General features: G+C 37.4%; 1 protein-coding gene across 1 annotated transcript in view; it reads right to left on the bottom strand.

Moving 5' to 3' along the window:
* Positions 1-25,725, bottom strand: part of LOC120753463 (centromere-associated protein E-like) — a 37,403-nt gene extending 11,678 nt beyond the window's left edge. Inside the window, exons 1-34 of the mRNA XM_040065718.2 lie at positions 25,547-25,725; positions 25,264-25,355; positions 24,273-24,362; positions 24,076-24,194; positions 22,909-23,028; positions 21,889-21,970; positions 21,624-21,691; positions 21,471-21,542; positions 19,913-19,964; positions 19,007-19,094; positions 18,709-18,835; positions 17,947-18,066; positions 16,715-16,873; positions 16,217-16,361; positions 15,140-15,234; positions 14,764-14,820; positions 14,516-14,683; positions 12,472-12,546; positions 12,094-12,216; positions 11,605-11,739; positions 10,850-11,027; positions 10,237-10,391; positions 8,497-8,811; positions 7,384-7,695; positions 7,040-7,198; positions 6,528-6,737; positions 5,704-5,997; positions 5,439-5,597; positions 4,404-4,646; positions 3,669-3,878; positions 2,448-2,741; positions 2,183-2,341; positions 1,074-1,316; positions 10-210 (exon numbers count right to left, since the gene is read on the bottom strand). Coding sequence (XP_039921652.1) covers positions 10-210; positions 1,074-1,316; positions 2,183-2,341; positions 2,448-2,741; positions 3,669-3,878; positions 4,404-4,646; positions 5,439-5,597; positions 5,704-5,997; positions 6,528-6,737; positions 7,040-7,198; positions 7,384-7,695; positions 8,497-8,811; positions 10,237-10,391; positions 10,850-11,027; positions 11,605-11,739; positions 12,094-12,216; positions 12,472-12,546; positions 14,516-14,683; positions 14,764-14,820; positions 15,140-15,234; positions 16,217-16,361; positions 16,715-16,873; positions 17,947-18,066; positions 18,709-18,835; positions 19,007-19,094; positions 19,913-19,964; positions 21,471-21,542; positions 21,624-21,691; positions 21,889-21,970; positions 22,909-23,028; positions 24,076-24,194; positions 24,273-24,362; positions 25,264-25,355; positions 25,547-25,602 — 5,175 coding nt within the window. The 5' untranslated portion in view covers positions 25,603-25,725. The remainder of the gene's footprint in view (positions 1-9; positions 211-1,073; positions 1,317-2,182; positions 2,342-2,447; positions 2,742-3,668; positions 3,879-4,403; positions 4,647-5,438; positions 5,598-5,703; positions 5,998-6,527; positions 6,738-7,039; positions 7,199-7,383; positions 7,696-8,496; positions 8,812-10,236; positions 10,392-10,849; positions 11,028-11,604; positions 11,740-12,093; positions 12,217-12,471; positions 12,547-14,515; positions 14,684-14,763; positions 14,821-15,139; positions 15,235-16,216; positions 16,362-16,714; positions 16,874-17,946; positions 18,067-18,708; positions 18,836-19,006; positions 19,095-19,912; positions 19,965-21,470; positions 21,543-21,623; positions 21,692-21,888; positions 21,971-22,908; positions 23,029-24,075; positions 24,195-24,272; positions 24,363-25,263; positions 25,356-25,546) is intronic.
* Positions 25,726-26,071: the final 346 nt, after the last annotated feature.

Here is a 26,071-nt window from a genome sequence, read left to right as displayed (position 1 = left end):
AACACTCACCATCTCAGAATTTCTTTGCAATTCTGCCTTCAGCTGGTCCCGCTCAGACCTGACATCCTGAAGAAGTTGGTGTAGCTCATCTTTTTCTCGATTAACTGATGAGATTTGATTTTGAAGTTGTAAAGAGTAACTAGTTCTTTCAGCTAATAACTGGTTCTTCTCACCTGATACACTATTTAGTGTCTGAGTTAACTGTTGAATCTACAATGAACAGGGGAGAAAAACGCAAATCACAATTTGGTGGGTGTGGTCTTTATGCATCCTATCTATGGAGTAGTCAAATCAGTTGTCAAATACAAAAAAAAAAAAATCACAATTTTAAATTACTAAAATTCACAGTAACAGAAAGAAAAGTTTAAAAATAATTCTGGTGTTCTAATAACACAGAAAAAAATTTACAAGGAAGAGAAATAGTATGACACCCAAAAAAGTCTACCTGAGTCAACTTTAGTCTTCTGTAAAGCAAGAGCAGTCAAAAAAAAGGCAATCAACCTATGTCTATATCACAAGAAAATTAAAATAAATAGAAAATGAACATAAAGAAAAGGACAATATCTGTATCTCCTCTACTGGAGAGTAATATTTGCTAAACTGAAGCAATCCTCAGTTATATTCTTTGATCTACAGAGGAAGTAGACAGCTGGAAAACTCAAACGTACACACTATGAAAAGAATGAGTTGGCAAGAACTAAGAACAAGACTTTCAAACATTGTCTGATATACAGAAAGTGTGCAAAGCACCAAGGATTCAAAACCTAGTTAAGTCCATACTGTCCACCCAGCACTTTTTAAAAAGTTGGAATATATGTTCAAGTACCAATTATCATATCAAACATGCACACATCACATAAATTCACATTCTTTCCAAGGACCAACCAATCCCATGGGTTACAAAGCTAAGACAAGATGATGTCACTAAAAACATCAATAAAGAAATTTAGACAAAATCATTTGCCTATGTTCATGTTTGAGAATTAAAAGTTAAAACGTTTGCGCAAATATTTAGCACATCAGTAATAAAACAGCAGAATACAAAACAGTGACAAAACAGCAAAACTCCTCACCTTGCTTGTTAGACTGTCCTTCAAAATCTCTGACTGCCTCTGAACCTTTAACAAATGTTCTTCCCTTTCTTTACAAGTCTCTACCATTTGCTGTAGCTCATCTTTCTCCTTGTTAAGTGAAGTGATTCTCTCAAGCTGCTGACACACTTGCTCAGTCATTGCCCTCTCAGTTTGCTCCTTTTCTGCCTGGAGGTTGCCATACTCAGCTGAGACACGAGTCAGGTTTTCAGTGACTTCAGTGAGCTGCAAAGAACAAATCAAAACCAGTACTGGTGTTTGTAATCACCTCTTGCAACGGGCATAAATAATTTGGTACTCTAGAGAGAAAAAACAACCGGTAGCATTCTAAGTTCCTAAGTTTTCTTGTCCCAGCAATGAGGTTTGGGTTGAAGAGTGTTATTGGAGCATCATTCAGAAGCACTGTCTGTACATATGGGTTGTTATAAAAGGATTATTTTAAGGGCGAGATCCCCCAATGGTTTCCTGCTATATTAAGTAAAAAAAAAAAAAACCAACAAAAAACCCCCCAAAACAAACAAACAAAAAACCCAACCCCCCCCAAACAAACAAACAAAAAAACAACAAAAAAAACCCACCAAAAAACCCCAACAAAACAAACCCAAACTTTGCTTAAAAGCTGATCAAGTGTCAGTGCTTCTGTCTCACAAGCAAGACATTCTAAATCCATGAAAATGCCTCGCTTGCTGTATCCACAGCAGACAGGGGACGTGACTGAGAGTTAAAGATGAAGCCTACAATCCACACGGGCTTCAGACACAAAAACAGAAAGTAGAGGACAAATCTATAATAGTGAAATAAATTAAAGAATGAACTAAGCTGTCCTAAAGTTGCTCAAGGATCTTCAGAATTACATAGCTAATTTACATTATTGGACTGTAAAAAAAATTAAGGCTGGGCAAACAGACAGAGGTCAAAGTGCATTGTTGATTCCAAATAATATTCAGTCATTCAGCACCAAGGCAGATTTGGTTATAAATAACTGGATTCTTTATTACATCTACTGCAGCCCTACAAACAAAAGTTTGCAGAAGACGTGGGCTGCCGAGCCCAACAGAACTTCTGGCTTTCTTGACAAAACTGCTTCTGACCTTCTGCTGCAGTTCATCAGTTTTTTCCTTCAATGCCTCTTGCACCTTCACGAGCTGATTTTCTTTCTCTGAAATACTTCCTTTCAGCTCCACAATCGTCTCCTGATGTTGTCCAAGAGATTCACGAGTACATCTCAACGCCTCCTGCATCTCTGAGTTCTTTGGACACAATTAAAGTACATTAACACCTGAACAGCGCTTCCAAAATCTAAGACAGAAATCCACTAAAGCTGTTCTCCTGCAGGAAGAAGACTACTTTTATTACCTTGCTAATTGTCTCCTCTAGAGTTTCTCTTAGCTGGTCTCTCTCATGCTGGAGATTTTCCAGTTGCATTTTAAAATCCTCCTCCCCCTCCTCATCTCTTTCTGTCTGGCTGCTGACTTCCTGGGAGTCATGTGGTTTTGGAATAACATCTGTTTTCCCCAGTTTTTCAGATTCTCCTTGATATTCACTGGCCTTGGCTTCCTCCATTTCTTGCAATTTCCTCTGTGCCTGGCTCAGCTCTTCCCTCAGAAGAGATAGCTCCTGCTCCATCGATGGTCCTTGACCCTGTGGCATCTATTTTGTAAGAGACACAAATAAACAGATTCAGGAAGCAGCTTTAGGAAAAACATATCTGACACCTCTGACAAGTTGATTATGTACAACAGACAGCAACACTGCTTTACAGAAATTTGTACTTTTTAAAAATACTAAAATTTTATCAAACTCCATATTTGATTGAAGTTTCTTGAATCAAGAGACATGTAAAAATAAAACTTGAAGCAAGGGCTCTTAAAATAAATTATCAGAAGCAGAATTTCACTATCATAGTTTAGGCACTGAAAGGAATAGCAACAACAAAAAAGCCCAAGAACAAACCTCACCTGTCTCAAATCTAGAGACCTTATCTCCCTTATCTCTATTTCTATTCTCAGCAGTATGTAATGCTAGGTAGGATCAGAAAATTATTTACTTGAAATTTGTCTACTGCCCCTTCAATATTAAAATAAATGCATAGACACCACTTTTCTTTTGAAATTGGCACTATATATATATATACACACACACCCACACAGAGGGGTACTATCAGGAAATGCAGTTATGGAAAGTGTTGATTGCAATGTCCCTTTCACTGCCATGAAAGAAGTCAGTTCTACATATACTTAAAAAAAAAAGCAGAATTAATCCTTTTCAGAAGAGCAATTTTTAGCTTTAACTTACATGATCATAAGAACCACACCCATGTCCAGATTAATGCAGAACATCACCAACCTGTATCAAGCCAGTATTTTACTTACAGAAGAACATTTGCCACATTCTGGTACCAGGTGTCCACATATATATACAGATATATATGGGGAGATTATATCTCAAACAATAAATCTGCTGTTTAATGGTCTGCAGTCAAGTAACACAACTTTTCAGCAGTATCTTTTGCAAATTATTATACTCAAGCACAAGTTTAAATAAGCAAGCTTTCCATTACAGCTTTAGCATCATTACCAAAGTTCCTTCCCCGCACTCCTCTTTTTCCAAAAGTAAACTCTCCAGCTTCTCCTGCAATAAACGGTTCTCCTTTGTAAGGAAAATGATTTGCTCCTTTTGCATCAGAAGCTGCTCACTTTCTCCACAACTATTACGTTCTAATTTCTCCTCAGCAAGCTGATCTCTCTCTGATGTGATGATCCTCATTTCTTCTGTCATTTCTGAGATCTAGTAAAAAAATAGGCAAAGACACCATTTCCATGAATTCAAAACAAAATTAAATGCCAAATTTTGTTTGATTTATTCTGCTACAGTGTTCTTAACATAGAATCATTTTAATCAAAGTAGAAAATCTTCCAAACCAAACCTATTACTCAAAGTGTGAAATGCACCAAGGATTCAAAACCTAGTTAAGTCCGCGCTGTCTACACAGAGCCTTTAAAAGCTTGGAATACGTGTTCAAGCACTGATTATTATATTAAAAATGCACACATCACATAAAATCACATTCATTGCAAAGACAGACCAAATCCATGGGTTGCAAAGCTAAGACAAGTTGAGGATGCTATTCCTAAATATCAGTAAAGAAACTTACACAAAATCATTTGCCCATGTTCATGTTTGTTTAACCAACCATAACAATGATGTGCTGAGAATTAAAAATTAAACAGGATTTATGCTGAGCAAGAGTTCAGCACATCAGTGACAAAACAGCATAATACAAAACAGTGACAAAACAGCAAAACTCCTCACCTTGCTTGTTAGACTGTCCTTCAAAATCTCTGACTGCCTCTGAACCTTTAACAAATGTTCTTCCCTTTCTTTACAAGTTTCTACCATTTGCTGTAGCTCATCTTTCTCCTTGTTAAGTGAAGTGATTCTCTCAAGCTGCTGACACACTTGCTCAGTCATTGCCCTCTCAGTTTGCTCCTTTTCTGCCTGGAGGTTGCCATACTCAGCTGAGACACGAGTCAGGTTTTCAGTGACTTCAGTGAGCTGCAAAGAACAAATCAAAACCAGTACTGGTGTTTGTAATCACCTCTTGCAACGGGCATAAATAATTTGGTACTCTAGAGAGAAAAAACCAACCAGTAGCATTCTAAGTTCCTAAGTTTTCTTGTCCCAGCAATGAGATTTGGGTTGAAGAGTGTTATTGGAGCATCATTCAGAAGCACTGTCTGTACATATGGGTCGTTATAAAAGGATTATTTTAAGGAAGACATCCCCAATGGCTTCCTGCTATAATAAGTAAAAAAACAAAACAAAACCCCCCAATTTTGCTTAAAAGCCAATCAAGTGTCAGTGCTTCTGTCTCAGTGGCAGGCAAAAGTAAATGTGGAAAAAAGCGCAAGACATTCTAAATCCATGAAAATGCCTCACTTGCTGTATCCACAGCAGATAGGGGACGTGACTGAGAGTTAAAGATGAAGCCTACAATCCACACGGGCTTCAGACACAAAAACAGAAAGTAGAGGACAAATCTATAATAGTGAAATAAATTAAAGAATGAACTAAGCTGTCCTAAAGTTGCTCAAGGATCTTCAGAATTACATAGCTAATTTACATTATTGGACTGTAAAAAAAATTAAGGCTGGGCAAACAGACAGAGGTCAAAGTGCATTGTTGATTCCAAATAATATTTAGTCATTCAGCACCAAGGCAGATTTGGTTATAAATAACTGGATTCTTTATTACATCTACTGCAGCCCTACAAACAAAAGTTTGCAGAAGACGTGGGCTGCCGAGCCCAACAGAACTTCTGGCTTTCTTGACAAAACTGCTTCTGACCTTCTGCTGCAGTTCATCAGTTTTTTCCTTCAATGCCTCTTGCACCTTCACGAGCTGATTTTCTTTCTCTGAAATACTTCCTTTCAGCTCCACAATCGTCTCCTGATGTTGTCCAAGAGATTCACGAGTACATCTCAACGCCTCCTGCATCTCTGAGTTCTTTGGACACAATTAAAGTACATTAACACCTGAACAGCGCTTCCAAAATCTAAGACAGAAATCCACTAAAGCTGTTCTCCTGCAGGAAGAAGACTACTTTTATTACCTTGCTAATTGTCTCCTCTAGAGTTTCTCTTAGCTGGTCTCTCTCATGCTGGAGATTTTCCAGTTGCATTTTAAAATCCTCCTCCCCCTCCTCATCTCTTTCTGTCTGGCTGCTGACTTCCTGGGAGTCATGTGGTTTTGGAATAACATCTGTTTTCCCCAGTTTTTCAGATTCTCCTCGATATTCACTGGCCTTGGCTTCCTCCATTTCTTGCAATTTCCTCTGTGCCTGGCTCAGCTCTTCCCTCAGAAGAGATAGCTCCTGCTCCATCGATGGTCCTTGACCCTGTGGCATCTATTTTGTAAGAGACACAAGTAAACAGATTCAGGAAGCAGCTTTAGGAAAAACATATCTGACACCTCTGACAAGTTGATTATGTACCACATACAGAGGCACTGTTATAAAAACACACACAAAAGTGCAATCAGAACATCCAGTTACAGGAATTGTTGGTTGCAATGTCCCTTTCAGTGCCAGGAAAAAGTCAGTTCTGCCTATAGTTTAAAAAAGCTTATCAGATGAGCAGTTATTAGCTTCACCTACTTCATTATAGAACATTTCTTTGCAGATCAGTACAGATCATTACTATACTGTATTAAGATAATATTCTATTTATAGTGATTTTACTACTAGACATCCATACATATATAGCTATACTTATATAAACAATATGGTGAGCCTATATCTCAAGTAAATCATAATGAACTTGGAGTTTAACAAGGTACAGTCAAGTACACAACTTTTCAGCACTGTTTTTTGCAATTACTTCACTCAAGTGCAAGTTTAAATAAGCAAGCTTTCCATTACAGCTTTAGCATCATTACCAAAGTTCCTTCCCCGCACTCCTCTTTTTCCAAAAGTAAACTCTCCAGCTTCTCCTGCAATGAACGGTTCTCCTTTGTAAGGAAAATGATTTGCTCCTTTTGCATCAGAAGCTGCTCACTTTCTCTACAACTATTACTTTCTGATTTCTCCTCAGCAAGCTGATCTCTCTCTGATGTGATGATTTTCATTTCTTCTGTCATTTCTGAGATCTAGTGAAAAACAATGCAAAGACATCAGTTTCATCAATTCAATATAAAAATCAAATGCCTCTTCCGTTTCCCATCCAATGCCACCACTCAAATCCACAACTATTGGGCACACAATTAAGCAAAAGACTGTACATTAGACCTTGAAGCTCCACAGAAACAGCAGCAGGTGGTACAGACTTGGATTAGGCAGTACTGTTTCCTTGCCCACTTGCTACCAAGAGCCTAGAAAGCTTTTAAGGACATGCAGAAGAGACTACAAGCAGATTAACTGGGCTTGTTTTAATTATTGAAGAAAGTTTTACCCGTGTCTGGAGCTCTTTAATGGTTTTCCCTAGTGCCTCTTCAATACTCAGAATCTGAGATTCTTTTTCAGAAATACTTTTTTCCAACTTTTTAACAATGTTCTGGGATTCCTTCAGAGAACTCTGTGTATTTCTCAGATCTTCATGTGCCAAGATGTTCTTTAGAATACAAGAGAAAAAAATCCACAAAGAAAATACATATATTTTGTAATTTTAGAAAGCATTCCTTGATTAACAACAACCACACAAACTTCCACTCCTATATGCTCCTGAATATTTTAATATGGTTTATAAATCTTTCTCCTAACATGTACAATCTGTTTCTAAAAATGCAAAATTCCTACCATTGAAACAGTGTCCTTTATATCCTCTCTGAGTTGCTCTGTCTCTGCTTGGAGAAACTCCCCTTTTTGCTTCAGGTCATCTCTTTCCTGGGTTAAGGTTTTTATTTCTTCCTGACAATCTGTAAGCTGCTGCAAGACTGCCTGGATCTCCAAATCTTTGGCCTCCAATCGCATTTCACTAATCTTTTCTTCCTCTTTTAATTGCTCCATTTCTTTTAACTTCTGCTGAGTCTGAGTAAGATTTTCTCTTAGCTCAAGAAGTTGTTTTTGCTCTGCTGTTTTTTCTTCCAGTTCTTTCATTTTGCTAGAGAGCTTTAGGTTGCAAAGGAAAAGGACAGACACTTTCATTGTTATGCAGAACTCCATTATATGTACATGTTCTCACAGGTCTTTTATGAACTCAGAAGGGATGAAAGATGCTAGCTAGCAAATTCATAATTAGTCTAAGTCACTGCTTATACTCTTTGCCACAAGAAATAAGCATTTGGTTATGGAACCTTCCTGTGATGGCTCCTTAGCAGCAAGAGTCTTATTGAAACATACACATGAAACTGTAGCATATCTTAGGAATTATCAAAACCACAGCTGGCATCTGACAGCCAGAGTAGTGCCCAAAGCTTTGTCAAAAATATCTATGTTTAACTTCCTTTTCTCTTAGATTTTTTAATATTTATTTTTCTATTCTAATGGCAAATTTCTGTGGCAATTCTCCCTGGTTTGAGCAAACCCATGTTCTAAAAAGTCTCCAGTTCCCAATGAGGAAACTTTGTATCTATGACTTTATATAAAGTACGTGAGAGCAGCACTGATAGAAAAAAACCTTGGCATAATAAAAATATTACTTAAGAATGGGAAAAGGAGAATTAAAAGGTCAGTTAGAAAATAATCTAGGGCAACATATATTTCCATATATTTTTTGCCTATAAAAAGAGATCATTCAATAAAGAGACCTTCAATATACTCCTGGCACAGAATAAGTAATACCCACTCACGCCAGAGGAAGTCAGTGATATTGTAATTTATACCTTGAAGAGTATTTCTCCAAACCCCTTTTTTTTAGCACTATGAATTAAATCAAGTCTCGTATGTAGAAAGGAGCAAGCTGACACTGACCTCTAATTTTACTTCATCCAGAATTGTTTTAGACTCTTGTGCTTCTTTAGATAGGCATTCTATTTGGAGCTTCATTTGTTCATTGGTTTCTGATGCAGCTATGTATTTTTGTTCTATTTCTTTATGGAGCTGTTTAAGTGCTACATATTCCTCATCAGACTTCACATATTTCAGTTGTGCATCTGTGAGATTGTCTTTTGATTTTTCAATTTCTTCAGACATACATTTAAGTCTCATTTCATTATCAGCTGCTTCAGAAAGCAGCTTTTCATTTTCCAATTTTAATAAGCGTAACTCCTCACATTTTTCAAGAATCTGCCAACAGAAAAACAGCATTAACGTACAGTGGTTTCTAAGTCAGTATTTGCCAGAACAACATAATAAACAGGTACATGTGAAGATACAGGAAATGAAGTACAGGCAAACATACACTGGGTTTTGCTCTGTAGGAACTGTCTAGCAAAGAAAGAGAAGGAAGACAGACCCCTTCACAAGTCCTGAAATCTCTCTTCTAGCTCTTTAGCTCTTCTTCAGTACTTCCTATTTCCTATGTTTGACCTAAGACTGGACTCCTAAACTGGATATTATATCTATCAATACTTTCTTCATGATACTGATGCCTTGAACTGGCCACCTAGAACAGAGGCTAGACAGTGTTAGAGAAAAAAGTAGGTACTTATTAAAGGCCTTCAAAGGATACACCTTGGGCAGTGCAAAAGCCTGGCAGAGGCTACACCCAAGATAGACAACAGTCACAAGTTCTCAGAGAGTTGTAAGTTTGGTCTATTTGCATATCAGAGGTTAATGATCCAATTATAGCTTCAGGTAATGAAGTCACATTCCCCCGGTTTGCTTTTCCCTGCTACCCGATTTTTGTTTATAGTTTCCAGGGCCTGAGGCAAATGATGTGACCTTGGTTCCCAGGCCCAGAACAATTGTTTAGTCTGACCAAAATGTGAAGAAAGCTAACTAGCATTTTATATAGATTTCAGAGTTATACACTAATGCAGTACAGAATCTGAAAAACATAAAAGCTAAAAACTTAAGGCGTCAAAACGGAGATGAAGTTGTTAACATCTAATTACATTTTGTTGATTAGTGGAAGTAGACCCTTGGAGGGTTTGGAACTTTTTGCAAAGCATTAATGAGTTTTGTAGGTTATTTGCCCTGAATAATTTTCACTGCACATACTTAGTAGCACGTGGTCCTTAGAACAGAGGAAGTTAGAAAGTGTTTGCAAACAAACCTTTAAAACATTTACAGCATACTTAATCTACTAATCCCTTACCTGCCAGGAAATAAAAAGCTTGCTAACAAGTTTTCCAGAATCTGCAAGGTAAATCTCTCACTTCTCAAGCAGAATTTCTACTAAGAGATCTTGACATTTTCTCTTTGCTCAGTTAGACAAAAAAAATCGGTTTTAGAAGTGTCCAGGATCAAGCACTATTATATCTATACATTCAGTTGTCAGTGGTGACCATAGCAAATAGACATATAAAAGTTGGACTAGAAAATCATGATTAACTATAGTAATCAGAGACTAAACATGTTAAACTAAACAAACTTATTCCTATGTACAAATATTGAATATCTGAGAAGCAACAATTTAACAAACTTAACTGTAAAATCTCAGGTTGGCTTGACTCACGACAACTTTTGGCTTTAAAATTTCATATCCATTAGTACATTACCAGTGAAGTACAATACAAAACCAAGAAAAAAGGCTAGATTTTTTTTTACCTCTTTCTTTTGCATCTCAACAGTATTTGGTAGAGATTGAAATTCTGATAGCTCATCTACTTGTTTTTGTAGAAGTGCATTCTCTTTCAAAGCATTTTCTAGTTCTCCTTTTAAGTCAGCTGCCTTTTTTTCCAACTCCACATGAGAAAGCAAATCTAGAAAATTAAGTTTAGACTAATGAGCGAATGCAAGAGAAAAAAAGCACGTTTTAAATTAAGCAGAAAATTTATAATGCATTTTGGGTGTCATACCATTATAATTCCAGAAAAGTACATTTTACTGTTGCCAGCAATTAAAAGACTAAGCTCCTGGTCTGACTTCTGTCAACACTTGTTAGGTTGATAATCAATTTATTTTAGATTCTCTCCAACAATTTTCATTAACTTGACTGTGCAAAATGCAAAATATTTTTAAGCTCTAATTTTCCAGAACGTTCAAGAAAGTGCTCGAGTAGTTACTCCATGCCAGCAATACCAGATACCCTGGTTGCTTTATACTGACAGAGTCTCTGGGTATGAGGAAGACAAGAGCCAAAGCCTTGCTTATCTTCCCACCATTACAAGGAGAAGGGAAGAGGGAGGGAGCAGGGAAAAGGCACCACCTGGAACAGTACCTTTTGGAACTTTTCCCTCCATTAGCGCAGTTAGTCTTGTGTTTTCTTGAAATAAAGATTGGAGCTCTCTCTGCAAGTCAGTTTGCATTTTTCGGTAACTGGCTTTTCCCGCTTCTATTTGCCTCTGATATAATTGAACATCCTTTTGCATTTGGTTGTGGTTATTTAAGAGTTCATTCTTCATGAAAACAATACAACATGCAAGTCACACACAGAATAAAAGTCTATGTACTTGACATTTAATCTGATTCATTTTCTCATTTGCTGTTGTCACTCTGACCAGCTTTGATAAATATGGCAGAATAAGGCACAAATTAACAACTGCACTCCTGTCAGAACCCTCTAACAAAACATGCCTTAGAGGTCAGGGCCATAACTGCTGCTACTATGTCTTTACTCTTTCAAAGCTCCATCCCACTTCTGAGTCCACATCTTATTCTCGTTTGTTCCCTGGTAAAATTAGGTCTGAAGTCTTATGTCCTAATAATGCCCTAAAGACTGCTGCTTTGTGCTCTCTCTTCTGGCAAACCTAAAACTAACCACCCACTCTAAGGAAAAAGCCTTTACTTTCTTTTTATCTCTTTCCTGAAGACCCATTTTCCACAAACTGCATAATAAAAGTATTACTTAGAGTATTTGGAGAAAGCTAATGATGAGTGCTTCACCACACTGATGACCTTCTTCACTAGTCTGGAAGCAGACACATCCTTAACAGCATTTGGTACAGCTATAAATGCAGTTGAACAAGTACTTGCCATCTTCTCCTTCAACTCCAAGTTTTCACTTCTGAGAAAAGCAGATTCCTTTTTGGCATCCAAGGCTACAGCTTCACTGTCTAAGAGGGATTTATTCAGCTGGTGAATTTCTTCAATTAGTTTATCAGAATCTCCCTGAAAAAGACAACACTCGAAGAAGCAAAAAAACTATAGAGCCATAATAAAGCAAATGTGTTCATTTTAATGTGGTTAAAATGTAAATGCAGGCTACGAAAACTCAGTAAGTTTACTTTAAGGGGAAGAGAAGCAGGTTGAGAGATGGGATAAACAGCAGCATTTCTCACAGCTTGACCTCCCCAGAGTACTGCTATATGATACATGTAGTAATCAGAATTTTAAGGTTTGTAGAACAAATTTTCCCAAGATCTGTAGGGAAGCAGATGTTCATCATACCATGGCTAAGCCTAATTTAATCCATCTCAGAAGAAACAAAGTAATCTCTCAAGCCAGTAGAAGACTCAAGTTTACCACTGAAAAAGACTTCTCCTTTTTTTCCACTCCTGCTTTTTGCAATTCCTCCACACGATTCTGTAGTATTTTTATTTTGTTCTCTCTCTCTTTTAGCTGTTCCAGTTTGGAATTTATTTCTGCCTACAAGTTGGAGAAAAAAAAAAAAGGGGGGGGAAAGAAGATTCTAGTGCTCAGTTTGCTTTTTCAGGTCAGAATTTATTAAAACTTACACAGAAAGCATTAACGGTTTTTAGACATATCCTCCTCATGGCTGGTAAGATTAACCCAAGCACAATGATGTCCAGCTTGTCCTCAGCAGATACAGTGTTTCAAACTAAACAAACCAAGCATATGTCATGCAAGTCTTACTACCTGTAAATTCATGGAGAGGCTCACCTCAAGTTCCTCATTGTACACTTCAGCATTTGAAACTAGATTCTTTAAGCTGGTAATTTCATGCATTAGTTGAATCTGTGAAGCAAATTAAAGCAAAATTGCAGAGGATGTTAGAAAGCACCCACACCAGTAGTTTTAGCTGCCAACACCATGAAAACTAGCCAGGTCTATCTAGTGCTTTCTTTTTTATTAGTATGTACTCTCACATCTACTTAAACAGCTACAAAGCAAGATGCTATATACTCTTTCAAAACAGATACATGAGATGCAAAGCTCTGTTTTAGCTTCCCAGTAATTAGAAAGGATTAAAGTACAATTTAATCCACGATAGTTTGACAAGCAAGAGCAATGTGATCAAAGCAATTAATACAGAAAATGTACAGATACATCACTTCAAATTCTAGTCATGCTAAGCAGGTTTTTATGACACAGTGCAGATATTTATGATTTAATCTAGTCACTAAAAGGAATGAGAAAGTGCCAAAACGGAAGTAAAAAAAGCCATGAACACATTCAGTGCCATTCTCTGAAAGAAGTCAGAGGCAGAAGATCAGATAGGAGCTTTTTCAATTTCTTTCTTTTGGTCTTTTGTTAGAAAAGCTTTACAATAAACACTCATCTACAAGTATTTATGTATAGCCACAAGGAAAGGTAAGAAAATGCAATCTGCAAATTTAAGATCAGTGAAAAAGCTTTAAAACAAGCACTCTCCTATGATATTCCTACGTCATTTACCTGTACAAACTGATATATTTCATCTAATTGTATTTGGTGAAGTATCTGACCTTTCAGTATTGCTATAATTAATCTACTACGTGGGTATCAATAAATGCTTACATTTTATGGACTGTCTTCAGATATCTGAAGACAAAAAATTCAAAAACCAATTCTTGCAATGGAAACTACTTTAGACATTACATCTGTTAAAACTCAAAAACTTTGCAGGGAAACCTGTAACTTAGGATTTGTTAAACATTAGCTAAGGAAGATAGCATATTCAGTCTAGCATACAAAGGCTCTAAAAAGAAACTTAAATACAAGCTAAATGGTAATATTTTATGCAGCCATTTTCTTTAAGATCCACAAATCATTGTAGGGAACACAATGCAAATAAGCAGTGACACTGTTAATTTCTAACCTTGAATAAAGATGCAAAAGGATGTAACAAACTTCAACGCTAGCATCAAGATCAGAAAATATTACACAGACTAATGCACACAAGTAACGTCCAGCAAAGGTACCAGGAAAGAAATGGAATAATACATCCATGTCTCAATACCTCGAGTTATTGTTTTAGTTTGGGGTGGTTTTTTTGCCATAACTTATTTCACAGTCTAGCCTTTAGGCAGGCAGAACCTAATACAAGTGGTAAGGATTTTAGACTATAGAATCAGAACATAAACATTTGGATAAACAAGGAACGTCTCAAGTAACTACACAATGAGGTGAAGAGAACTGAAAGTCAGCATTTCCTGTATTTTAAGTTATCCAGTAGATAATTTCACATTTTTGTGACTTCCTGGCACAAAATACAACGTTTTGATTTTACTATTACTATTATTTTAAAATAATTTCATGACTAAGTTAAATAATATGTTAAAAGTTAATGCTCATGTTAAGTCCATGGATTACCAACATGAACTATCTTGGAATGTAAGACCTCTCGCTCAAGAACTATGAGAAGTACGGTTTAGTGATCATATTTTCACTTCAATTCTAAAATGTATTTAAGCAGCAAAATAACTGCCTCACAGAAGTCTAGAATGAAATTCAAGTCACACATTATAAAAATAATGTATAGATACATATTCACATAAATACATATTTAACCAGGCTTCATCATACAATGCTCCAAAAATTTGTCTGAATTTTACATGCCAAGTAAATCCAGTTGAAATCCTGGGCTCATTCATTCTGTTGCTGAATGTATCTTATAACACCGTTCACCAATGTGAATCAACATTCAAGGCCAGGTACACTGAATAAACTGTAGAAAGCATTTGAGCATAGAGAATTCATATCTCTCTATTTCAATGCACCTTACCTCATGATCTTTTTGTGTTTGCTTTTCCAGTGCTTCAAATTCATCTATTTCTGTTTTTTCCTTCAGTCTCTCTTTCATTTCATTTATTTCTGATTTCAACTGCTCATTTTCCAGCACTAGGTTATTGAAGTTAGCTTGCAGGACGTTGACCTCATTTACAGCAATATCCTATAGAAGAGGCACAAGAAACTTCAGAAGCTGTTGCTGCAATGTCAGCCTTATTTCTAGAAAATTCAGAACAGACCTACCTTTTCTAGTGCTAATGCTTCACAGAGCTGCACAGATTCTTCAAAGTCTTTCTGGGTCTAGAAAAAGAAACACTCTCAGTTAGCAGACCTACAAGATAAAGCAAGCTGAGTTGAGTATTATATTCCTAGTTGCTTGTCTTTTCACAGCTAGTCCTGTTTAAAGACCAAAGTTGACTGGATCATTTGCTACAAACTCATAGAAGCACAGAACCATACCACAGCTTCACAGAGATGTCCAAAAGACTTTCTAAACAGTTTCAATAATTCTGCAGACACTGAATACTGGTGTTCTACAGAAGAGTAAGGCTGATCTTGCTTGAGAACCATGTTATGCACATGCGCAGTATCAGAAAGCGAAAAGGGATTATGAGGTTACCCAATTCATGTTAGGACCAGCAATCCATTCAGCTTCTGAAACTTGATCAGGAACCATCAGGCAAGGGCTGTCATACTCCGAATTCTCTAAGGTAGCTGAAAAGAAAGGTGTGTTAACAGAAGTACCAGTAGATCTTAAACTGAGCATCAAGAATCTTCTCATAAAATAATTTTACCATTTTGGAAGCAATCATTCAAAGGCAAAACCACAGCGCACTGAGAAAGACTTCTGATGACTTCTCATGATTTTCTGTTATGAAAGGGACACCACTATAGTCCATACCTATACTTATGTTGACCATCTTATCACAAGTTAGTGTCTAAACCAAACCCACAATATATACTTACAGACTAGGAAAAGTTTGAGTGTCAAGGAAAGAACCACTCAGTAATAACCTGGAAGATTTAAGGAAAAAAAGTACCCCAGCCCCATACAGGGGGAAAAAAAAAAGAGCCCAGAACAATCCACTTACAAGCAAATACATTTGACAGAAGAGATAATAAGGATGTAAGATGTAGTTCAGCAACAGTACTGCTAAATTGTCCTCTTGTCTTCAGTTCAATTTTCTTAGAAAATTTCTTTTTCAATTTTCAGCTCACTCCTCTTAGGAATCCTTGAATTTCTCTACCTCAATGTCAATCTGATCTTTGAGTGATGACTTCCTATTCTTGTTGAAGATCTGGGGATTTTACACACACACCTCTCCATTTTTGAGGAGAGATCATGGGTTGAAATGGTAGTCTGTGTTAAAGAACACTTTCCCAAAAAACACAGGGGATGTGGGCAGGCTGCATGGCGACTGTTCATAGACCCTGCCATTTACCTCACAGCTCTCCACTTTGGTCTTAAGAAATTAAAAGCTCAATATCCAGGGAAGTTAGGGTGGTAGAAGCACTTTTCATTGAAAAGCATGCACAAGAACACCTGGAGTCCTGTTAATTTGTGCTATAAAAGGATCAACTTATTCCCTTTGGGAAATGTAATGCAATGCTTGCAAAATTATTTATCACAGAAAATGAAATAGACCATAGAATGGTCTCTGTTGGAAAGGACCTCAAAGACCATTTGGTTACTTACAATCCTCCACATCTGGTACTGCTGGCAGAGACAACTTCATTTTTTTTGTTTCAGTCGGCATTGTATTTTCGAAGTCTTCAAAAAAGTTCACGTTTGCCTGGTTTATTTTACCAGGAGCCCACGTAACTCTTCTTCTTCTCTTGGCCTTTAAAAAAGTATTCACAGAAAAAGTGATAAAACCAAACCACTAGGTAGAGAGTAAATGTTGCCTCAGGCTAGGTCTGTATCAGTATCTGTATCAGCAGTTAACTAGACAGTATTTTGCAGTTTCCTCAAAATTAGTTGGAAAGTAAAATGTCCCTGCAGTCTGTTCACCACAAGGCAACATTGAATTGACAGTCAGAAGTTTATTTAAAAGTTAGCCCTTTAAAAATACGGAAAAAAAGGGTGAAAATTGCCCATCGTACTTCTTCATTATCAATATAAACCTCTGTATTTTATGTTACCTTTTGCAAAGTATTTTAGAGTTATCACGTAAGATCTGGAATAGGTGCTTACTTTAACATTCTCTTTTGATGCAAAGGAAGCAGAAGTCACCAGCATCTCAGTTAAGTTTCGTATTCTGTCCTCCTGTACTTTTTGAAGGGAATTTTTTTCTTCCAACAGCTGGGCCAATTGGTCCTTTTCCATTGCATGAATCTGAGTTTTTGAAGACACCTTCCATAAAGAGAATTTTAATCAAACTGACATTTTAAAAGCAGAAACCACTCCTACAGAAGATACTTAAGAGTATATGTGTGTAGTTGTTTTTAAGTGTGGAAGAGAAATCTTTAATCCTTAATACTGAAACTGACAATTCAGTCTACAATTTGACTGTAGACTTAGTTTTTAAAAGTGGTCAAAATTCCCAGAAACAATACAGCCTCAGATTTTTCCAGGGACAAAAAAACCCCCAAAACCCCACAAAAAACCCAACATACTTTCAAATATAAATCACTACCTGCTATCACAGAAGATAGGAAACATATTCCTAAGTTCATGTTGCAAATTCATTATCATTACAAATAAGAAATAATTTTTCTAAAAAATTTCTCTAAGGGCATTTAATTTATAATTTGAAATTAAAAATGTGCACTCATTGATTTAATGCACTAGAACAGGGTGTTCAGCATTGTTGTTTTCCTTTGTTTTATCATCTGGGGTAAAACAAGACTGGCAAGATTGTTCCACAGCTCCATAGAGTTTTAGAGAAGAAAAAAACAGACTACATTGTTTGGTGAGAAGTTACTATTGTTCATTTTCTAAATGCACCTTCCACCTACACATGACCTAAGTTTTGCCAGTGATATTCGTGCAGTTGCAACTTCCTGCAATTCAAACTGAAGTTAGACATCAGTAAGGAAGGAAATACGAAGTTGGGATCTTTAACAGACATTCAATCACTTCTCAGATCAATTAATGATATGAACTGTTTCTTTTGATCAGTTAAAGTATGCTATAAGGCATCACAGATTTCGATTTCTTAATTATGTTAACCTACTGATTAGTTGTAACCAATTAACAATTCTGCCAGTTGATCTCATTCAACCTTAGCTTGCACACAGATGTTGACCATCATTAGTTGCTCTAGATTATTCATCACCTATTCAATGTCCATTCACTCAATAAAAATGGCAAATATCACTTTAAAGAGTTCACCTACTACCCCAAATTTAACTGCTTTTGGTTTAAAACAGGTGGTCTCCAAGCTATCAGTACTAAGGACTGATTTATTTGAGTTTATTACATACTTCCTCCAGCTGCTTCTTCAGATCCAGAATTTCTTTGCGGTATCTCTTCAGGAGAGCATCATCATCAAGTACTTCATTGACTTTTGGTGTATTCTTCATTCCTTTGGCTGTATTGGCAAACTGAAAAAAAAGTCTTTCATGGGCAAGAGTTGAAGAACAAATATCTAAAAAGACTTATTTTGTCCTGTATTTTCCAACAGAATTAAAGGGAGAGTTATTAGATAAAGAGCAGCATATACAGAATACAAATATTTGAATTAGCTTATTTTGAATGTATTCAAAGCTTTGAAAAGGTTAAGTTTTCCTTGCTTGATATTATTACCTAAAAAATTTAACTAAGAGTATCTCAAATTATTTTTTATTTAATAAAAAGCTTGAAAGATTGTAAAAAAGGGAGACAATCCTACCTAAAGAATATACACTGTTCATTAACAGTTCAATTCCTGCAGTGCCTAACATCTTGTGCTAGCAAAGACTTCTCTATGTTTGGAAAAAACAAATGTGATAAGAGTGGTTATCTCCTGCCTGCAAAGTGAGAGAAGTAGCTTTGTTCCAATTTGCAAAAAGCTCTAGGTAGACAACCTAGCACAAAATGACTGGGAAAAGATGCTGTGTGGAAAAAAAAAAAAAAAAAATTGCAAGTTCTGAGTTTACAGAGGCCCTTCAGAAGATCCATGTCATTAAAGATCCACGCAGATTACAATTTCCACCCCCAAATATATCTACAATCACTAGTGCTGGAGAAGAGGTGAGAAGCTTTACCTGAAGAGTGCTGAGGGTCTCATCAAAAGAAACAGGAGTAATTGTACAAATAATAACCGTTTTAGCATTTCCTCCAAGGGAGTTCTGCAGAATTCTAGTCAGCTTGCTGTCTCTGTAATTTATGAAGCTAATAAAGAGGCAACAACAAAAAGAAATTCAGATTTCTGCATAAACACAAATATATTTTCTAAAGGTAATAGGTAATTTGAAACAGTTACCTACACAACATTATAAAGGATTTTAATTTCTTAGTTTAGCAGTGCCTCATCTTATAACAGGTATACAAACAGTTGCTTACCCAGAAGGGTCATCACAAAGTTTTTTGATAACTTGACCCAGAATGAACAAACTCCGATTTATATTGCAGCCTTCTTTCAGTCGAACACCTAGGTACCACACATTTTATTACTATTATTATTTTAAATTTAAAACAATATTAAGATACATTTCAACCTGTCAAGCTTTTGTGCTTTGTTACGCTCAGAGGGATTGATTTTCCAAGAGATAAACCTTAAGTGCCACAATGCACTATTGACCCATCAGCAGGCAGCACCCAATCCTTTATGACAGCCAAAATGCATTGGAAATAAAACAGTAATGAAAAGCAAGCATTTAGAACCTTTATATAGTAAACATCTGGGGCCATAAGAACTACAATTTTGCTTCCTTTTTAAATTTTGCAAATGTCCACATTTACACATGTAAAAAAACAGTCTTAGATAAAGTTGTAGCTTAGGCATTCTTTGTAAGAGAGACTATTACTGGTGTCCCTCTCAGATAATTTTTTTCTGATTAAGACACTTATGTGCAGCTTCATGTTGTCACTTAACAGATGAGCTTCCTCTGAACTAAAGAGTGAGCCATCTATTCACTCTTCACCCTTACACACAAGTGCCTAAAAAACTTCTTGTGATTTTGTTATTACAGGTGCATCTTCACTGAGTCATCTCCATTCTATTCACTGCAGGACTGTTGCTGGGCCTGCAGTTCTAGAAAAGGCACATCACTACTTAATTGTTTGCACTTCACAGCATTTACAGTGTTTCCCTGAGTAGATCCTGTCCTACCAAGAGGAAAAAGCCTTATCCATAAACAATAAATAACACCATATCAACATGGATCAAATAATTTCCTTCCTATCACAGACTCTCATAAGGGTTAATAAACAGAAGTTATTGTCAGTGGAGCCTCATTTAACACTCACCTTCAGATCCTGTTTGACTAGCTCTTTCACTGCCTGCCAGATCTACCAAGTTCTGCAAATTCATTAAATATTTCACAGGTTAGTTCTGAGGAAATTTACTTTAAGTCCTTCTAATTCTAAATCTCTAACAATTTCACAAACTAAAGTTAAGCTTCAAAAACAAGCAAGGGCTCTGTCATTACTGTAATTGATGCACTGCTACTACACACAAACAGTACTTTCAAAGGCACATAAGGGCAAGTTTGTATGAACTCTATTATTTCACCCCAAAGTAGTGTTTCAAACTCTCAGTGCAACAACCTCTACTCTCAGTCAGAAAGAGATAAACACAGTTTCTCAATACAAAGTGTTAACTACTAATTCCAGCTGTAGGAATCTTTCATGGGAAAAAGCCTAGGTGAGATTATCTAGTGTCCTGTCCTAAGCTGGCTGTATGTCTCTCCTTGCCCGTCATTGTGGAGATAAGGAAAAGAAATTAACTACTAGAGGAAAAGCCTCACTCTGAACCTGGTTCAAAGCCAACTAGAACATTATGGCATCCCACAATGATTTGCCTGAGCAAGTAGCCCTCACTCAGGTTGATTTTTGCTTCAGAGGAGTAAAATCCTGTACTAACTCCACCAAGCAGAAACAGACCAAGAGGGCCAAAATGCCTCTTCCCTCCCTGCTGTTGCTTGTGGTTACTCTAAAGTCAGAACTGGGATGGGGCAGAGGGGGTGGTGCAGGAAGAGTGGATCCTCTAAGTTATGGTAAGCACAAAAAGTAGGTCTTAGTTTGTTGAGATACTGCATGAGCATTGTTTACATTCAGACCCCAGAGCTTTCTCACATGAAGCCAGAACAGAAAGCTCTTTCCACAATGCATGTGATTAACTTAATGCCACTTCCAATTCTGAGTAAGAGTGTTCATCAGATTTTAGTAGGCTCAAATAGTTTCACATTGGTTCTATTCCTGTAGTTGTTTCAAATAATTTTCTGAGAATCAAGAAAAGGCTGTAGAAAAGGCCTCTGAAACCTTTAACATTTCTCTAGAGATGTCCAGTGGTATTCCCCCCAGTTTATGGTATTTCATATACCAGTAACCCACCAAAGAGATGCTAAGTGGGGTTACTTTAAAAAAAAAAAAAAAAAGAATCTTTTGGCAATTGCAGATGTAGGCCATACGTTCTTTTAACTACTAAACTTGAGGATAAGGGAAGTCTTAAGGTTACCCATTTTACAAGTTATTCCACTGGACTTGTCAGTGGTCAGAAACAATTGTAGGGAAGATATATTTAACAAAATGCAAGAGCACTCTGACATAATCCCTTATGCGCCTACAAGGTCACAACACTCCCCAATCCAGCCTGAATAATTCTCATATAGAATTTCCTCTGGTGGGAACATCTGCTCTAGATAATGCCACAGGAGTCTCCCTCTACACTAAAAAACATTTGTCAGAGTTAACAGCAAAGAATTCTTGTAAGGCATAGTGAAATACCATTAGTGTCTCAAACAAGCAGTAACAGTAAATTGTCTAGTTAACGTGTACCCCAAGAAGGCATTAAATAGACATTTACCAAGTGGGAAACCATGACTGCCCCGTCACAGTTTGCATTTGCAGGGTCACTCCGTTCTCTGCTTTCAATGATCTAGAAACGCAATGAAGTGCAATGAAGATTTTGTTACTTTGAAAACAATAAAACCACCCCCAGTAGTGAAACAGTTTTTACCATTCTGAAGATAGTGTGAGAACGGCTGCTGTGTTCATTCATTTTTGTTTCTCCATAATGGCGATTTCCTGACAAAAACAATATTAGAGTACTTCTGCTTATAATCTAGTAAACTGGAGATAAACAGACTAAAAGCACAATTTTAAAACTTTCTGAAAAACTTTGGCTTATGAATATAAACCCAAAGGGATACCCCATGGTTCTAAATGTACCTCAGTAACCAACACTTTTTTAAGCTATCAGCTGACATTGTCTAAATACTTACTTTCTCCTTTTCTGATCCATTCCATAACTTGTTCTGGAGCAACCACAACTTCTTCAATCAGATCTTCTACATAAGTATTCCTCTATAGAATAAACACAGTAATAAACTCTACTGAACTCCAAAACACACTTCAATACATAAACTTAACATTACCAGCAATTATTATGATATTTATTCAACAATTGAATTTCTTTTTACTCCAAACACAAGGGATGGGTAAAGTTTAGACTTTGACCAAAATTGTGGTCTAAGGGCACAAGAACCAAACAACAGACTTAGAAAGTTTCCTAAAACCAGAACTGCTGCATGAAATATCCGTCTTGACATTGTCTAAGGGAATTTAGGAGTATATCTCTCAGTAACTCTTATGAGGACACAGTCATACAACTGGTAACTTTCCCTTCTTCCTGTGTTCCAAGCCCATGATCATTTAAGGTAACCAAAGGAAAAAACCCACCCCCAAACCAACTGTTTTTATTATTTCCTACAAAATGTAATATAAAGAAACTGATGATGGTGTTAATAAAGATCTATTTTCTATAGCGATCGCCTTACTGAATAGTTCTAGTCTCATATTCTATGATCACTGCAGAAGAAAAGTGTATCTACTTGGTAGATGATATGAAGTATCATATGGAAGATGATACTAAAGTGACTCTGTACATCCAAAACTGGTAACACATGGAGCTTAATGTCATATTAGCAAAAGTGTCATTAGCTAAACAATTCTTGAGTCTTTACTGTAAAAGTTAAATAAAATATACCATCCAGGAAAACTCTGATCCCTAAACTAAGGATTAAATCTACTTTAATAAAGATTTATAAAGATGAACAAGCAATAGCAAGCTGAAGGTCACTACTGTTATTATACTACATCAAGCGTCCTTCTGCTAATGCTGAAGACACAATTACACAGTTTGTCTCAGAAAAGTTTTCCACTGGATGCTTCTGAAGATGTTTTTTCCCCCCAACTTCTTTTACTCCAAGCAGATGCAATACTCACATATAACAGCCACTTACATTAACATCCTCACGAATTCCCAGAGGCTTCTTTTTCCTATTATCGCAAAGCAAATCAGTAATTGTTTCATTGTAGATTTCCATGTAAGAAACCCTTAGCAGGAATTCTCTATCTGGAATCTAATGTTGAAGGAAAAAACAAAACAAACAAAAAACAGACTAACTGATGGACATCTTTTAATTCAAGTATTCTTATATTCAAGATAAAAGTTTGGATACTGTTCCACAGATTCCTTCCCTTCATCCTTTCTATGCATTAGCATCTATCAATACAGAATTATTTTTTTGCTATCCCACCTCTTTCCAGCTGCAATAATGGTATACCACTTCTAAGAGGTTATAAAATTAAGATAACTGCCCTACAGAAGCATGACAATAGCTCTCCTACTTAAATGCCAATTCCATAAACAATTTCCTCCTGCTTAGACTTTCCTCTCTGTATACCTCGTGTTCTCTCTTTGCTTGCTTGGATTTACTTTGCTGCTGCTCCTTCCCCTGCCTCCTTGGTAGGGAATGCTGGGGTGAGAAAAGACTGCACAATGGACTCAAAGAAAATCTTCTTGCCTTTAGAACCCTTAATTCTATAAACTCTCTAAAGGTACTCTGCACCTCTTTAAAGGAGCAGTGACCATTTCACTTCACTGGTAACAATTACCTGAAGCCCTCAAGGCAAAAGCAAGCACTCCACAAATCATGTTTTGGAAATCACTGTTTTAATGTACACTTTCTCCTTACTTTTATTAATATTGAGCAATTAGCAATTCTTTTGTGAGCCTGAAATAAATAAATAGTGTCATATCCTTCCCACTTAAAAAAAAAAAAAAAAAAGTCTTTAATTGTTAATTTTTTAGACTTTTACAGTGGTAGAATAAACACAAAGCTTCACATTATTAAGTGAGTACCTGTTTTTATTTGTAATCAGTTTAACATATTTGGGAGGTTAAGAAACATCCTCAGTTTTGTTCTGATTTGAATTCAACTAATAGAGTCCCATTAACTTTTTGTTTGAAACACTCATCTTTACCAGGCTAGCAAAGTAACTGCAACATATAGTCCAATATAAATTAATTTCCTTCATAAGCCTCTTGGTACTAAAATTAACTTTTATGTAACCATCACAAATATTACTAATCCTCTCAGTCACTTCAGTTTAATAGAATTGCTCACCTCACAAATAATTTTGAACACATGTTGAATTGCCTTAGGGATAATGCCCATGGAATCTTCATTCCCCATCATTGTGTAAGTCTTCCCTGAAGCAGTCTGTCCATAAGCAAAAATCGTGCCTAGAAAGATGGTTAAGTTTTACCAACTATCTCTGAAATATATTACAAAAAGGATTTAAACAGAGTTTTAAAACTTACCATTATAGCCTTGCACAGCTGACTTTATAATTGGAACAGCTACACCATCATACAACTGCTGAGTGTTGTCGCTTGAGTGAAAGACACGATCTTAAAACAACAAAAAAATAAAGCACGTTAATCCACTCTACTGCAAGTCAAAACAAGCTGTCATTCAGTATTGCTGATTTCAAACCCAGTAAATTTGGACAATCATTCGTAGGTTAATTGAAATATAAATATTTCCATAATATATATAATATATATAATATTTCCATTAATGTAAGTAATGTAAGTAATACCACTAATGTAAGCTTTAAATTTTTGTTTTACATAAATATTAAACACAAAATCAAGAAAGACACAATGCACAGATGACAGACAACTTAAAAAAACCCCCTAAGAATAATGAACACAGTTAAATGATCATCCCATCTAATCCTAAAAAGCTTTGGCTAATTTATCTACAAGGATGGTAAGCCTGACAAGACGGGTTAATTGTTAAACTCCTAGCCTGGTGCATGCTTTTACTGAATCGGTGTTTTGGGGAAAATGTTTGTAGTGGCTACATTCATATTAACAAGTAGAGTCAATCTACAAGCAGGAAAAGACTCAAAGGGAGCCAGTTAATTACGAGAATCCAACATTCACACTAGTCATTTTGGGATTGTGTTCTCCCATACCTTTCTCCCTAAATGCTCTGGACTAGCCCTTGTTTATTCCATTTGTTATTGGATTTCAGATCAAAAAAGTGCGTTCCAAAGCTACTACGGCATTAACCAGAACAGAGAAAACAAAGTCCAGCAGGAAGCTAACCTCAAAAGCACATCCCAGTGCTGCCTACACCCGAAATCCTGCGTGCTCACTGACACTCCTTCGGAATTACGAGGCTGGGAAGGTTGGGGGGCGTTTCAAGAAGCTCAGGGCATTCACCACAGTCGACACGCTCAAGAGTACTGTCGCAAAGCTCCGCGTAAGCACCTAAGTAAAGCAACTACTCTCACAGTCTTACCGTAACTAAATATTTTGGTACCATTCACGTCGGAAACGGTATTATTCTCACTTCTCCAGTGCAGGGACACTTTATCTCCTGAGGCATTTTCCCTACAAGAAGAGACATTTTGTTACCTTTATGGAGCGAAGACTCCGCTCCCAAAACGCGGGCCCCTTACCGCGACCCCCTTTCCCCGGCTCTCGCCAGCCCCTCGCTCCGGATCCCTCCGTTCGCCTCCCTGGCACGGCGGCACCCGGGGGTGCGGAGGGAGCTCCCTCCCGCCGCCAGCCCGGCGGCTCACCTGGCGATGAGCGGCCGCACACGCACGCACACCGTGACGGCGCCCTCGTCCGCCATACCCGCCCGGGCCAGGAGGAGCGGAACAGGGATAAGGGACGGCACCGGGGGGACCGGGAAGATCGGGAGCGCCGGGAGCACGGAGCGCCCGCCCCAACCGCCGCCGCAGTTTGAACTGCGCCCGCAGCCGCTCCCTATTGGCCCGCGAGGGACGCACGCCGTGCGTGGAGCGCACCACTCGCACAAGCTGGCGGGGAGGTGTGGGGGGGGCGGGCAAGGGAAGCATGGGCAGGAACAGGCGGATGAGCGGCCCCGAGCGACACCTTCCCCCCCCGGCTGCGGGCAGCGCCCGGATGGCAGCGGTCCGGGAATCGAACGCTGTCCTCAGGTCCGCCTCTGCAGGTCTTTTAAATACCACCAGGCATGGTGACTGCACCGCTTCCCTGGGCAGCCGTTCCACGGCTGACAACCCTTTCCATTAAGGATTTTTTCCTAATATGCCGTGTGAACCTCCCCTGGCGCAACCTAA

This window comes from Hirundo rustica, chromosome 5 (genome assembly GCF_015227805.2).
Source record: "Hirundo rustica isolate bHirRus1 chromosome 5, bHirRus1.pri.v3, whole genome shotgun sequence".
In the NCBI taxonomy this organism is placed as follows: Eukaryota; Metazoa; Chordata; class Aves; order Passeriformes; family Hirundinidae; genus Hirundo; species Hirundo rustica.
This window is presented reverse-complemented; position numbering and strand designations above follow the sequence as displayed.